General features: G+C 38.0%; 3 protein-coding genes across 4 annotated transcripts in view; 2 read left to right on the top strand and 1 right to left on the bottom strand.

Moving 5' to 3' along the window:
* Nucleotides 1-12,922, top strand: part of LOC309504579 (ankyrin repeat domain-containing protein SOWAHA-like) — an 81,801-nt gene that overhangs the window by 10,793 nt on the left and 58,086 nt on the right. The window lies entirely within an intron of this gene.
* LOC309504594 (uridine diphosphate glucose pyrophosphatase NUDT22-like) lies at nt 922-4,614 on the top strand. 2 transcript variants are annotated; one of them, XM_082177756.1, is made up of 7 exons: nt 922-977; nt 1,083-1,365; nt 1,646-2,129; nt 3,240-3,353; nt 3,481-3,578; nt 3,664-3,757; nt 4,223-4,614. In XM_082177756.1, exons 2-7 carry the CDS (start codon nt 1,280-1,282, stop codon nt 4,322-4,324), a joined length of 978 nt encoding a protein of 325 aa, XP_082033882.1. In that variant the 5' UTR covers nt 922-977; nt 1,083-1,279; the 3' UTR covers nt 4,325-4,614. The 2 variants fall into 2 exon arrangements, with proteins under 2 accessions (XP_082033882.1, XP_082033883.1); XM_082177757.1 differs by having other exon boundaries at nt 922-985.
* LOC309504582 (heterogeneous nuclear ribonucleoprotein U-like protein 2) lies at nt 4,706-12,860 on the bottom strand. The gene is made up of 12 exons (XM_082177744.1): nt 12,172-12,860; nt 11,924-12,063; nt 11,708-11,810; nt 11,400-11,512; nt 10,482-10,745; nt 10,239-10,361; nt 8,489-8,599; nt 8,226-8,394; nt 7,930-8,112; nt 5,743-5,807; nt 5,584-5,661; nt 4,706-5,503 (listed from the first exon to the last, which is right to left on the bottom strand). Exons 2-12 carry the CDS (start codon nt 11,966-11,968, stop codon nt 5,444-5,446), a joined length of 1,314 nt encoding a protein of 437 aa, XP_082033870.1. The 5' UTR covers nt 11,969-12,063; nt 12,172-12,860; the 3' UTR covers nt 4,706-5,443.

The raw sequence follows: 12,922 nt of genomic DNA, 5'->3' as shown, positions 1-12,922 counted from the left end.
TGATGACCAGTTATGTTGTTTTAAGTTATTTTCTTTAGGTTGGTGGTTTTGTCTTGCACTTTCTATTCCTTAATCGTGAATGGCAAAATTTTAATATTTTCTAGTTCTGGACAGAATATGAAAAGTGCAGTTCTATTGTCTTATCAGAACACTTTTACATTGTTTTTTAAAACCTGGGAATTGCAGACGGTTGTCTCGTGGGCAACCTCTCTCTTCTTGATGTCCAGAAAATAAGTTGCCTTAATTGTGGGCAACTTGATATGTGTATTAACCGCTTTAAAGAAAGCAATAGATGAGAATGTGTGTCACATGTCTATTTATATAATTTATGTCTGTGTAATTTGGTCATGCTGGCTTTGGTTTCACACAAAAAAAGAGGGGGAAAAATCCCATATAAACCTATAAAATAAAAACAAAAATTCAGCAAACAAACTTGATTGTTTTTTTGTTTTGTTTTTTCTTAAATCAAATGTCGGATTGTCTTGAAAGCATTTTGTAGTTTAGAAGAAAGTCTTTATTACAGTGTTTTTAAATATTTGACAGGACTAAAAGTCTCTCTGAACGAGTGTGATTTCTTTTTCTGTTTTCAAAATTCTAAATGATGATTGAAGCTGCGGAGTAACAGTGTGAGAACGTAAATGGAAAAAGTGATTTGTTTTGATAAAAAACATGTAAATATAAAGGCAGGTAAAGTGGCATTTTACTCGTCACTTGAGATAAAAGTGTGGTGTAGAATAGATACAAGGTAGGCTATGTAAATAGGCTACTTTAGATATAGCTGGAGCATTTGAGTTTAAGTAAAATCGAGTATTTGAATGTCAGATAATATACAACGCACCCTGTACTTTGTTTAGGTTTCAGACAGTACTTTTTGTTAAATTGTTGTTGACCCAGGCTTTTATTTTGAAGTACAGCGCTTCCGGAAGTTGTTCAGTTAAGAGTCCTATTGCCTTTAGATAAGGAAGCAAGTTTTTTAGGTAAGGAAGTAAGTTTATCGTTTCTTAGGCATTAAATTGCATATTTCTGTCACATTTGTTTGCTGTTTTTAAACGTTTGTAAGGCTAACCCATCTGTTTTTATAGTTGAGACAGTACATGAAACGGGAACAGACAGACTTCGACACGAGGCATCCATCAGTTGATTCACAAACTCAAACTGTCTCAAAACATACAGCCTATCTGGATGTACACTGTTCAAAAAAAGCATGCCTAGGTAGGCACCTCAGTAAGAAGACACCCATGCTGAAAGTCCACTTAGGAGCAGTCTGAAAGGTTTTGTCATGGATCCAGAGGTGTCCCTCATGCTGCACTGTGATCCATTACAGGCTCTCGGAGAACATCAAACACACATAGAAATTTCAGACAGGTACAGTATCTTTCCATTTCATATATATATATAAGTTATATATTTGACGTGGCGTGCAGTGGTGTTATGAAATGAGGAAGCAAAGTCATCAGTTTTTAAAATGTGTATTGTCATATTACATTTTTTTTTAAAGAAAAAAAAATCTATTTTGTATCTTTACATTATCAATAAATGAAGCTATTAAATGTCCGCCATTTTTAAAGACCAAGGAGAGAGTTAAAAACACACTTTATACATTTGAGGCAAAAGCGTATTTGTATGTGCTACACTCCCACATTAGATTCAATCGGCAGAGTTTTCCTGAGATCGAGCAGCACATTGAAGCCGTGTGGAGTGACAGAGTGACCCAGGAACCATGGCTCTTCAACGGGGCTAAATTCAGATTGCATTCAGCGATGCTCACCGTCATGGAAAACGAACCAATGGGAGAACAGGCTGTCCAAAACAAAGGAGACCAATTAGAAAGTGGCGATACATCCTCGGACAGATTACCAAAACACGAGCTATCATGTGTCCTAAACTTACAGCTAGGCCTGACCTGTTATAGAGACTATCTAGGGACTAACTGGTCGCGCGAGGCGGCGAACCTGCAGAGTCACGGACGGAATGAACGCGCAGATCCGCAGGCGTTCCTCGCACAGCCGCTGGGCGTGGGCGCTGTCATGGCAACCGCTGATGGAGACGTGGTCCTGCTGAGGAGGAGCCAGAAAGTGGCCGAGGCTGCAGGACTGTTAGACATACCTGGAGGTCACCCCGAACCAAAGGTCAGACACATCATCAGGGTTTCATACATTATATCATCAGCTGTCTTGGCAATATACACAACTTTTAAATGCATCATTATGAATGAATATGAGGAGAGTTCTCTGCATGAAAGACATGCGACTGCAGATCAACGTGCTTCTGGATTTCTCTCTGATACGGTAGGAAATTAAATGTGGAGGATTTTATCCTTGACAAGATGATTGACAGGTCAGTTTACTGTGACAGGATGCGACAGAGAGCAACCGTTAAAGACGCAATTGTATGACGTGATAGTATGTCCCAAAGCTCGTCTACTCTTCTGCCACACACTCAAAAGTATGTACCTTTTTTTGATTTAATAAATGAAGAGTTCAGATGCAAAAGCCTCTAAGTGCCGTCTGAAATTTTCTTCTAGAATGATCATTTTTATCCAGCTTGTATATTTAAGTTCAGTAATTGCACTTAAATGGCAATGAAAATTACCTATTATAATTGTCATTTAAGTGAAATTACTGAAATGAAAGCTTGATAAAAATGAGTTCATCACAATAGGTATGTTCTGAACTCTTCAAATGCAATCTTGTTCAACATATGAGACTTCTTATATTAAATAATGGTTTAAATTAAATAATAATTGTTAAAAATATATATTTTGTAAGAATATTACATAGTTGTGCAAGGAGTCCAGTGTTATATTTGTGATAACGCAATGAAACATGGCAAATTGTGCGGATATCATTTTTTGGCCAGGCTGTCATACAAAAGAAATTATAAACTCATGCAAAAACTAGAGAGAACCAATGAAATATTAATAGCTGATTATGTTGTAGTGTAGGTTTTTATTTTTATTATATAAATACTTTAACCAAAGTTAGTGTGTTGTTCTTTCTTTATATTTAAAATATATATTCTTTTAATAATCCTCATATTTTGATTGTTTAATCTAACTTGTAGGGTCATTAAAAACAAATATGCCCTTCAGACATCGCTTTTGGCCACTTCGGTGTATATACATTATGAACATAAGATACTGATAAGAATGTAACGCACTTTGGATAAAAGCGTCTGCCAAATGCATAAATGTAAATGTAAATAATGAAGAATATCTGAAATCTGTCGTGTGCGTGCAGATGGTGTGTCCGGAGGTCAGCGAGGAGGCCATATGTGTCGAGCTTCTGCAGGGTAAGGAGAGAGCCGTTGTTTCTGAGATCTTCTCCTCTGTGTGTGCAGAGATCAGTGATGAGGTGTGTATCTGCGGACTTCACATCGGATACACACTTCTTTAACCACATATTGGGAAATCGTGGCCGTTGATGCCACTATGCTGATCTCATCATCTTTCTTTGCTGTTGTTGTTCTTGCTCATTGCAGGTGAACGTTCCTGTCGGTTCTCTAAGCAAACCGCTGTTCATGGGAATTGCGCTGAACCACACCAGTGCAGGCCGACCCAGTGCAGAGTTTTACGTTAGGTAAACCCCATCCTAAATCATCTTAATCTGTACATGATGAGCTGTTCTTACAGAACTACACTGCTGTGTTTTTTACTCTGTGAAGGTGCACTTTGACGACGGAGGAAGTGAGAGACTTCTATAGACGTGGAGGTCCTGAAGCCCATGAGTCCACTGACATACTGTTTCTTAGTCGAGCGGTAAGCATTTAAATAAATGCAGACAAGATGTTGGCTGCGTCCAAAAAAAAAAAGTATGTCCTAAATAGTATGAATGTAGTATGCTGTCATTGTCATGTGACCTAGCAGCATCAGTTGTGTCGCTTCAATGCCATTCACAAATCCTCTCCCGTGTCCTCATGGGATAGTAAATTGTCCCATCATTTGCTCACGGAATATGCTGGAAGTAGTAGGTCATCCGAGTACTTTTTGCCTAGTCTTTTATGAGTACATACTACTTTTGTCACCTACTATATAGTAGGAAAGTATGCGATTTCAGATGCAGACAGTTTTAACTTGTGTGCCGTTTATTTCATATTCACAGCTCTTTACATATGCAAGATGTCTTCAAGACAGTCATTAAAAACAGAATATTGGCATCTCAAAAGACATTCTGTGTATAAAGATGAAATTTGACATTTCTATGTCATTTTCCCTATTCTACAGAAAATGCTCCAATTAAACGATCGCTCCCCCCTGTGGTCAGAGATGTGTCCTTCAGCTAAAGGTGCAGTGCTCCTGTATCAGAGGGTGATGCCGGATTACTGATTTCATCAGATCACTTAAACTTTAATGATATATCAGGGATAACATTGAGTTGTGTTGCATACAGTAGTGTATTGTATAAGAGACTTGTTTGAAAAATTGCAAAAACATACTATACAAATACATTTTGTATACTAGTGGATGATAAAGTTGTAGTCATTTTCATGATATTTATACATAAAAGTTCTTGTACTGAACACATATAAAGTATATTTTACAGAGATACCTATGAAATGTATTCTTTGTATTGAATAAACAGCTTTATAATAAATTAATAAAAGTTTAAAAACAAATGACTAAGACCTTTTAATTTGGTGCAATATTGCTATAACAGTTTGGGATTCACAGTGAAAGTCTTTTCAAAGAAGCTCAAGGGAACAAATATTATACTACGACAGAAATTGCACAGATTTAACTATTAAAACACTGGGAAGGCAAAACAAATGATTACAATTCTGAAACATATTCATTTTGTACTCATCCCACTATAAATGTTAGATGTATGAACCTGACGAGAACAGTTTTCACAATAAATATATTCCTTAAACAGTTTTACAGAGAATATTCCCTCACAAGCCACAATGAGCGAAATGTGACAATCGGAGGGAGAATCGCTGTAGATTTACACACATTTACAAAATGTTTTTGAATGGATGTTCAGTACAAATAAGTAAAGATGGATGTCAAGAAATAATTGTATTTTCTTTTTACAGTAAACTGTTACTGTTAATATCAATGAACAAATTAAACATGATTCATCTCATGATTTCTCAGTCATTAGAAAATAGATTAAAACAATATAAAAGTTGGAACATTTTGTAGATTAAAATCCCTTTTGAGCAGCTTTGACTTTACCATCACGTTCCACAGAAGTCACACAGGTTTCTAAAGACATGAATGAAGACGGGATCTTTCATTTTTTGATTAGCCACCCTTTAAAAACAAACTGCATTCCTGTACTCAAGCCAGCTCCTCATTAAGCAATGACCTTTCTTAATGAAATTACAGACAGACAGAGCCAATTACTGTTGTAAAGGTGAAGCACTGCTAATCAAAAAACATGCTGTTTTGGAGTGTTTTTCCTGCTACACAAAAGTTTTGGGTTTATCAGAAACCCTTCAACTAACTTGAACATCCATAATAAATGCTACCATAACTCTGGTTTTGCTCAGGAAAGCTCCGCTGCAAGAAAAACAAAGATGTATTAAGTATATGCACATTTTCAATGTTATTTTGAATGTCAAACATGGTTGTTTTCTCACCTGCCCAGTGTACGGCCTGTAATACTTCCTGTATCTCTGAGGGTCACTGCTACATCCGAAGGCAGATGGACGGCGACTCTAAGAGAATAATCCACATCAGTCAGCATATAAACGTCCTGCAGATGTTGCTTTGAATATCTGACACACTGACAAACTTACATGTGCTTTCTGAGATGCACAGTGGGAGTGTTGATTGTGACAGCCGAATGGACCTCCCCTCCAGCCTTAGAAAATGAAAATCACACACGTTTAGAGCGGCGCAATCCTTTAAAAAAAGAGATCACGAGTCTCCCATGATTCTGAACTAAACAAAATAATTTTTATTTTTTAGAGGTTCTAACAAAATGTTAATAGCTGCAGTCTATTTTTTTTTTTTAAATCATTAACTTGAATAAAATAAAATAAAAAGGTTTTTAATGAATAATTGAATGACTCATAGACTTCACTTGTTTCATTACTGGATGAATCGCGTTTTTGAACAAATCACTTGAATGAACGATTGAATGACAAATACATTTTTTAAGTCACTTGTCGCCACCTACTGGTGTAACGATGTAATTAATCCAATTTTTATTTAAAGCCAAAAGGTGATTAATTTGAGCTACCATATACATCATCATTTATATTTGAAATATTAACTTTTATCCCAGTACTTCTGTGATAATTTGAATGATTGTAATGCAGAAACAATGATACTGTGTAGATACCTGACCTAAGCAAAATTCTGTTAAGGGGCCGTCCTACCTGACCCATGAGCCATGTAAACCATTTTCCATTGCCACACAGTCACACCTGACACCCCAGTGCTCCCACTCCTTTAACTAGTACTAATGAAAATGTAATTCCTGATATCAGAAATAGACATTGTTACTAGAAAAAGTACATTCTTAATATCAAGAATTCACATTTTGAATAGTACAAATTTAATTATTGATATAAAAAATGCATCCTGTGAATGAATAAAAGCTAAAATGGCTTGCCATAGCATTTCACTGTGTTTTAAATGATAAAAGCAATACTTAATGGTTAATATTTACTGAGGGATGTGCATCCATATTGACCAGTAGCCTATATCCAGCCAATATAGCCTATAAAATCAATAGTCAATGTCAACACATTGCTTTCCATCTTGCTTTATTGCAGAGTTGTAACTAAACTGACTTGGAGACTAGATAAATCATTGTCTTGTTTTAAAAGTATGTGCGCCTACAATGAGGAGTGCCATCGCGCCCATATTGTACTGGTCCCCACAGATGTTTTGCTGGAAAGTGCGCGTTTCATTTCGTGCACGCGTATATGAACGCATGTTAATGTGTGACGTGTTTATCTTTTCCGAGCTGCAGTTTATAAACAAACACAGTTGCCCTTTGTCGTTTATCAAATAGTTGTATTTCACTCTCACTTTTTTTTTTCGTCAGGCACAAAGTCTCAGAACACAGCCCTGGAAGTGGCCGGCATTAGCAAGCAAGACACAGACAGACCAAAAGATGCATTGCCCAGCTGGGTTAGACAGACAGACAGACTAGAGAGAGATGCACATCAACTTAACTTTACTGTTCTTTGCTGACATCAAATTTGGAGAGGAGAGAACACAAGTCTTCCTGATTGCTGTTCGCACAATTCACTCTAATGGTGTTTTTTTTCTCTCTTTTCGTGACCAGAAGTACAGTTACACCTTATTTTCTCATCGATGTTGTAAACTTTGACACGCTTTGACATGAGGGGGAGGCGGGGCCTTGAGTAATTTGCGGGGTCCTACGCAACTTGCGTAGTCGTATAGGGCTGATCAGCTCTGGTGAAGCCTTTTCAAACCTATACATAACATCTAAGGATGTGCACGAGTACTCGGGTACTCTGACGTGACAGTGATGATCGATCATGAAACCGATGATCGCCGTGACTTTAATTATTATTTTTCTGATTGGTTATTGTCCTATTTTGGGCGGTACCCGAGGTGTGATTGGTTAGCGTAGGACAACACTTTGTCCAGACTGGTGAAATAAAGTGAAACAATGAATTTTAAAATTACAAACGTTTTTTACAAACGTTGCTCCTGTGTCATATAGAACGGGCATCAATTAACTGGTGTTCATTCACTCTTCAGCTTCACCTCATGCAGCCATTCCTTTTAGATGCTTCTTTTTCATGAACATTAATGCATTATTGATAATCTAGCAGTGTTATATTTCTAGTCATATTTTATTTTCATGGACATATTTTCCTGCCATTTTACTTGTCAACATTAATCTTCGTAACAGTGTTTTAATTCAAATATTTCCATTATCGCAATGAAGGACACACTCCTCTCAACAACGCAACAGCAGAAGTGAAATCATCTCTTCTTACCACAATGATGAATGAGGCGTTTTTGACTTCCTTGTCTGTGTTTCCTGCGTTTGGGAGGAGTGGGTAAGAGGCGGCGTGCTTCCTCTTTATAATGTGTTAAGAGCTTCAGGGCCTCGTCAGAGCCGAGCTCCACAAACGTCACCTCATCCAGATGCTCTCCCTGCTCTGGCAGTGTGAAGCTCACTGGAAGAGATGAAAACAAATCTTTCACAAGTGTGTAGCAAGTCCAAGACCAAGCTGTAACACGGAAATGTGTCTTGATACCGGTCATCAAGTAACCCAGGTTAAAGTCTGACCTTTGGCTTTGTGAAGAGACACTTCCTGAACGGCCATGCCCTCGTCCTGTTGGCGCTGTATGAGACGTCTCCTCCACACCTCGTCAGGTGGAAAAACCACCACTGCTCTTCGCTGGTAACCACGGAAACAGAGCATCTTGTGTCGCTGGGCAGATGGATAAATGTTGGCCTAGGAGATTAAAGTGAAAAAGAGAGAACACATGAATGAAAGGACAAGCAGATGAAGCTTTGGCCCACCGTACCATACACATATTCCTGATTACCTGATCAAGGATGTAGTTCCTCCGCTTGGTTGCAGCTATTTTGATCAGCTGACTGACACACTGAGTGGCCTGTTGCAGCATCAGGTCTCTGTGATTGGCTCCAGGAGGCTCCTATAGGAACGGAGAATGTGGATGGAAATATAACTGTACTCATGAACACTAAAGGAAGAATTACGATTTTATTCATTTCCAGGACTATGGGAACTTCGTACTAGTCTGTGTTGTTATTGTTAACTAAAACTATTAAAAATTGTTTAACTGAAAGCTGAAATAAAATAACATAAATATTAGATAAAAAGGTAACACTTTAGATTTAGATAGCTGCAAGCAGCGATGACGGGCCCAAGCCCTGGCGCCACTACTGGATGGCTTTAAAACAACTGTGCACTGCAGGCAATATGCATTTTAACTGGGTAATTGTAAAAGAACTACATCAAAATCGTTTGAATATTCCACATTTACTGGTGCAGAAACACAAATGAAGGTATTTTAATATATTTTTTAAATGAAATCTGAGTGATTTCTGTTCCTTGACAGCCTACGAAACTACCACTTTCAAGCCCCAGAAAGGTAGTAAAGACATAATTAAACTAAACCATGTGACTCCAGTGGTTTAACCTAAATTTTATGAAGTAACCTAAGTTTTATCAAGTGATTTGTTTGCGCAAAAAAACCCACTTTATTTACAAAATATTAATCTCTAACGCACGTTCACGAGAGCATCACGACACATGCGTGTTGAGTTGACGCGAAAGCAGACGTTGCCTGGCCCTGATGGCCGACGATTCCAACGTGTATGTAAAATTAACATTTTTGATTTATTCATTAAACTACTGACAATATTTCTTACAAATTTAAAATAAAAATATTGTCATGTAGAGCATTTATTTGCAGAAAATGACAACTGGTCAAAATAACAAAAAAAGATGCCATGTTTTCAGACCTTGAATAATAAAAGTAAAACAAATTTATATTCATTTTTAAACAACACAACACTAATGTTTTAATAACTTTAATAATATGTATATACTGTAATAATAGTAAATGTACAAAAATAACTAGTGGTACTAGTCTGGAACTCATTTTTATGATAAAGGCCCATTTATGCCACCAATATTCTTCATGAAAATTCTGTGCTATAAACATTTTATTTTGCAACCTACATACAGTACATATCATGTCAATGGTGTTTTTTACATATTTATGGAGAATCTCTTTTCCATCACACTCTGATGAACCAAGTCCAAACCAATCAAATTTGCACTTTTGGTAACATGCCCAGAGCCACTGCGATTACATAAAACTACAACTTTGTGGTGTGTCCGAACAAAACTGTTGTGCTGGATGAAAGTGGTTACACAGAAGAAGAATCCCAAACTGGAGATGAAAGTTGAGCAGCTGCTGTGTTTGGTGTCTAAGTACAAACAGCCTTTTGATAAATGCAAACGTCACTACAAAAATCTTGATGGTAGGGAGTTGTTGCGGCAAGGAATAACAGATCAAATTGGAGTCAACAGTGATTTTCATCTTTCTTATTTTTGGCTATTTCTGCTTTTATATAAGAGCCAAGTGTCAAGGAGTGCATTAGCATTTTCATTCAGCACACTCAGAATGATCTGAACAGACAAATTGAACCAATTTTCGTGAAGAACATCAGTCTTGGTGAGAGCAAGTCTTATTTCTGACATGCACCAAAACACTGTGTGTCTGGATGATTTCCATTTCACATAATCTTGATAGATTTTCTTACCCTCATGCAGGTCAAAATGGAGACTGTACTCAGAAGACTGTAACGTTTCCTTGGGTTCTGGAGCATATGAGCCTGAGCCCAGTGGGTCTTACCAGAACCTGGCATACCAACCATCATCAGCACCTGACAGATGGAGAAAGAGGGTCACAAGACAGAATTTGATCTCATAATAACAATATTCATCCAGATGTTTGTTTATTTTATTTTTGGAAGGGTTTAACACACTTTTACAAATGTTCCTACCTCATATTCACTTTTAGATGTTGTAGGTAAAGTCGTGCGAGTCCGCTGACCAGGAGGAAGTATGACTAGTGTGCAGAAACCAGCAGGAAAAGGATGCCAGGGAGCATCTGGATCAAGATTCACCGAAACCGAACAGTTTTTGCAAAGTACGTGGGGATAGAGAGCTTGACCTCTAAGAGCAGAAGACGTCAGGTGAAACGCCACTCCAAGAGAATGCCCATTTTTGTGAAATGAAAGTGTCGCTTCTCCCGTCTCACTGATGAACTGGATAAGGAACAGATACAAATCGATAATAAACCTGAACTGAATTAACCCAAGAGCAATGTGATGTTGATCAAAAGAACATAGAATGAATAAGGTAAGCTAAGCTAGGCTGCATTCGTCACAGCGGCATTACAAAGGCTGTCCAATTTCAAAGGCTCTTTCCAATGCGTTCTACAAATGCGTCCTGGGCCGTGAACGAGTGGATCCTTCACAGCCTAGCCTATCCCAAGATTCATTGCACTCAAATGCCGGATTATTTTAAAATGCAAGTATTGTGTTTCAACTTATTCAAATATCTAATTACACAAACGTAAAAAAACAACAACTTTAAAGCAATTCAAATGTTGACTGATACTGGTTGTGTATCAGTGATAGACTGATAGATCAGTGACTGGTTGACTGATAGACTGGTTGTGAACCCTGTATTGTTTTCAGACTGTTTAATATAACTTTCAAAAAAGTCTAGTACAAACGTTACTGTCGTTCGTCATCAGCAGAAGTCACAGTTTCTAGATGACAAGAACAATCCTCCGTAGACTAGACCGTCCCATTTAACAACACTCGCTTCGACCTTCATAGACTAAGGATGCAGCCTCTGAATTGGGACACAGCTATACTATAACCTACTTCTGTACAAATAACTTTGAAACTTACTGCATAGCAACCGATGACATCTCCTTCTGTGAAGGGCTCACCAAATGCCTCTTCCTTTCCTCCAGTTACTATCCTCCCCCGTCCATCAAAACCATACGACAGCTCCACCTCTCCTGAGAGAACAAGAAAAATCTGATAAAAAGATTATTTCATATGATTCATTTTTATAGCTGTGTTAAGTTTTAATCTATAACAGGATCCTTAGCACTGCACATTTGTATACTTCCCAACCAAAATTTCCATAATCTTTATAATTGTCAAAACCTTTTAGGACGGTAATGCAACTTATTTTATAATGTCATTTTCACCTAATTGAAGGCTTGTGTTGTCCACAGACCAGCCCACTCTGAGCACATGTGGATCAGGGTCGTCGCTCGTGTCTATTGCAGGTGCTGACAGTCGCTTCACAAACTGGAGACCCAAAAGAGGAATTATTCACCAATATGAAAATGACGGTGCCATTTAACTAATTACTTTTGTTGGTAAACGACAATGTAACATTTACATGATTCACAAGTTCACACCTTGGCTTCGAATCCGACCTTCCCATGACAAAACCCATGGGTCATCCTGCACCCTGACCACAGAAGAGGGAATCTCTCCCAGAAGAGCGGCTGACCGCTGCTTCCATCAGAATCCACCTCAAAATGCAGGTCACAGTTATCTGTGAAACAGACACACTGCTCTTGAGGACAGATTTTTATTAAGCTTTCATCTTGATTCAAATGACTTGTTCAATATCTGAGCATGGACTGGATCTTGATGAATTTACCGGAATCCAGTCGAACATCCTCAAAATCTAATTCAGCTTCTTCCTCAGGCTCCGGCAGCAGTTCTGGAGTCTTAGCTCTGAAGACAAACAAGTCAGGGGGAAAAAGTCAGAAATGCTCAGACAGTTTTGTAAAGTCTGATGAATAATACATAAAGAGCGGTAAGATGGCTCTTTACTGGGGTAAGAAGCCCACTGGATAAACTTTTACAGAATGTATAAATGACTACTATTACAATAATACTATTTATATATATTTTTAAAGTACCATTAAGATAAAATAATAAACAATTATTTAAACTTTATTTTATGGAGTCCAAACCCTGGTGCGCACCAGACCTGAAACGAACTCTAGTGCAGTTCGAATGAAATATGAACGCAACACGGACCAAAGACTTGGGAAATGGGACACAACGTCACAAGATGAATACTCAAGTATGCCAGTTTTTTCTAGTCATAGTGATGAGATGTTGCCCATCATAGTTCAGTTCAGGCATTAGAACCGCATCTCCTCACAGCAGATCTTCATTATGTGTGTGACGGAGGGATTCCTGCCGCTGTTCCGACTCCTTTACACATCTTATAAGCTCTTCACGAGTTCTCAGCTGGTCAAAACACTATCATATGTAGGCTTCGCACATTTATCCCAGCGCACACAGCATTGTTTTGGATGTTCGGTAAGTTCCGTCTCAAAATATACGACATAAAAACCGACCAATCAGGTTGTGAGCGAATCCCTATGCCTTTAGCTTCG

This window comes from Leuciscus leuciscus, assembly GCF_965113295.1.
Source record: "Leuciscus leuciscus genome assembly, chromosome: 8".
NCBI lineage: Eukaryota > Metazoa > Chordata > Actinopteri > Cypriniformes > Leuciscidae > Leuciscus > Leuciscus leuciscus.
Note: the sequence above shows the minus strand (reverse complement) of the source record. Positions and strands in the feature narration are given on the sequence as shown.

Coding starts and splice junctions, on each gene's coding strand:
- LOC309504594 (XM_082177756.1), top strand. CDS start 1,280: ATGGATCCAGAGGTGTCCCTCATGCTGCACTGTGATCCATTACAGGCT. Junction 3,579..3,663: donor AGTGCAGAGTTTTACGTTAG/GTAAACCCCATC, acceptor TACTCTGTGAAG/GTGCACTTTGACGACGGAGG. Junction 3,758..4,222: donor TACTGTTTCTTAGTCGAGCG/GTAAGCATTTAA, acceptor CCTATTCTACAG/AAAATGCTCCAATTAAACGA.
- LOC309504582 (XM_082177744.1), bottom strand. CDS start 11,968: ATGACCCATGGGTTTTGTCATGGGAAGGTCGGATTCGAAGCCAAG. Junction 11,811..11,923: donor AGGTCGGATTCGAAGCCAAG/GTGTGAACTTGT, acceptor TTGGGTCTCCAG/TTTGTGAAGCGACTGTCAGC. Junction 8,113..8,225: donor GTCTCTTCACAAAGCCAAAG/GTCAGACTTTAA, acceptor CATCTCTTCCAG/TGAGCTTCACACTGCCAGAG.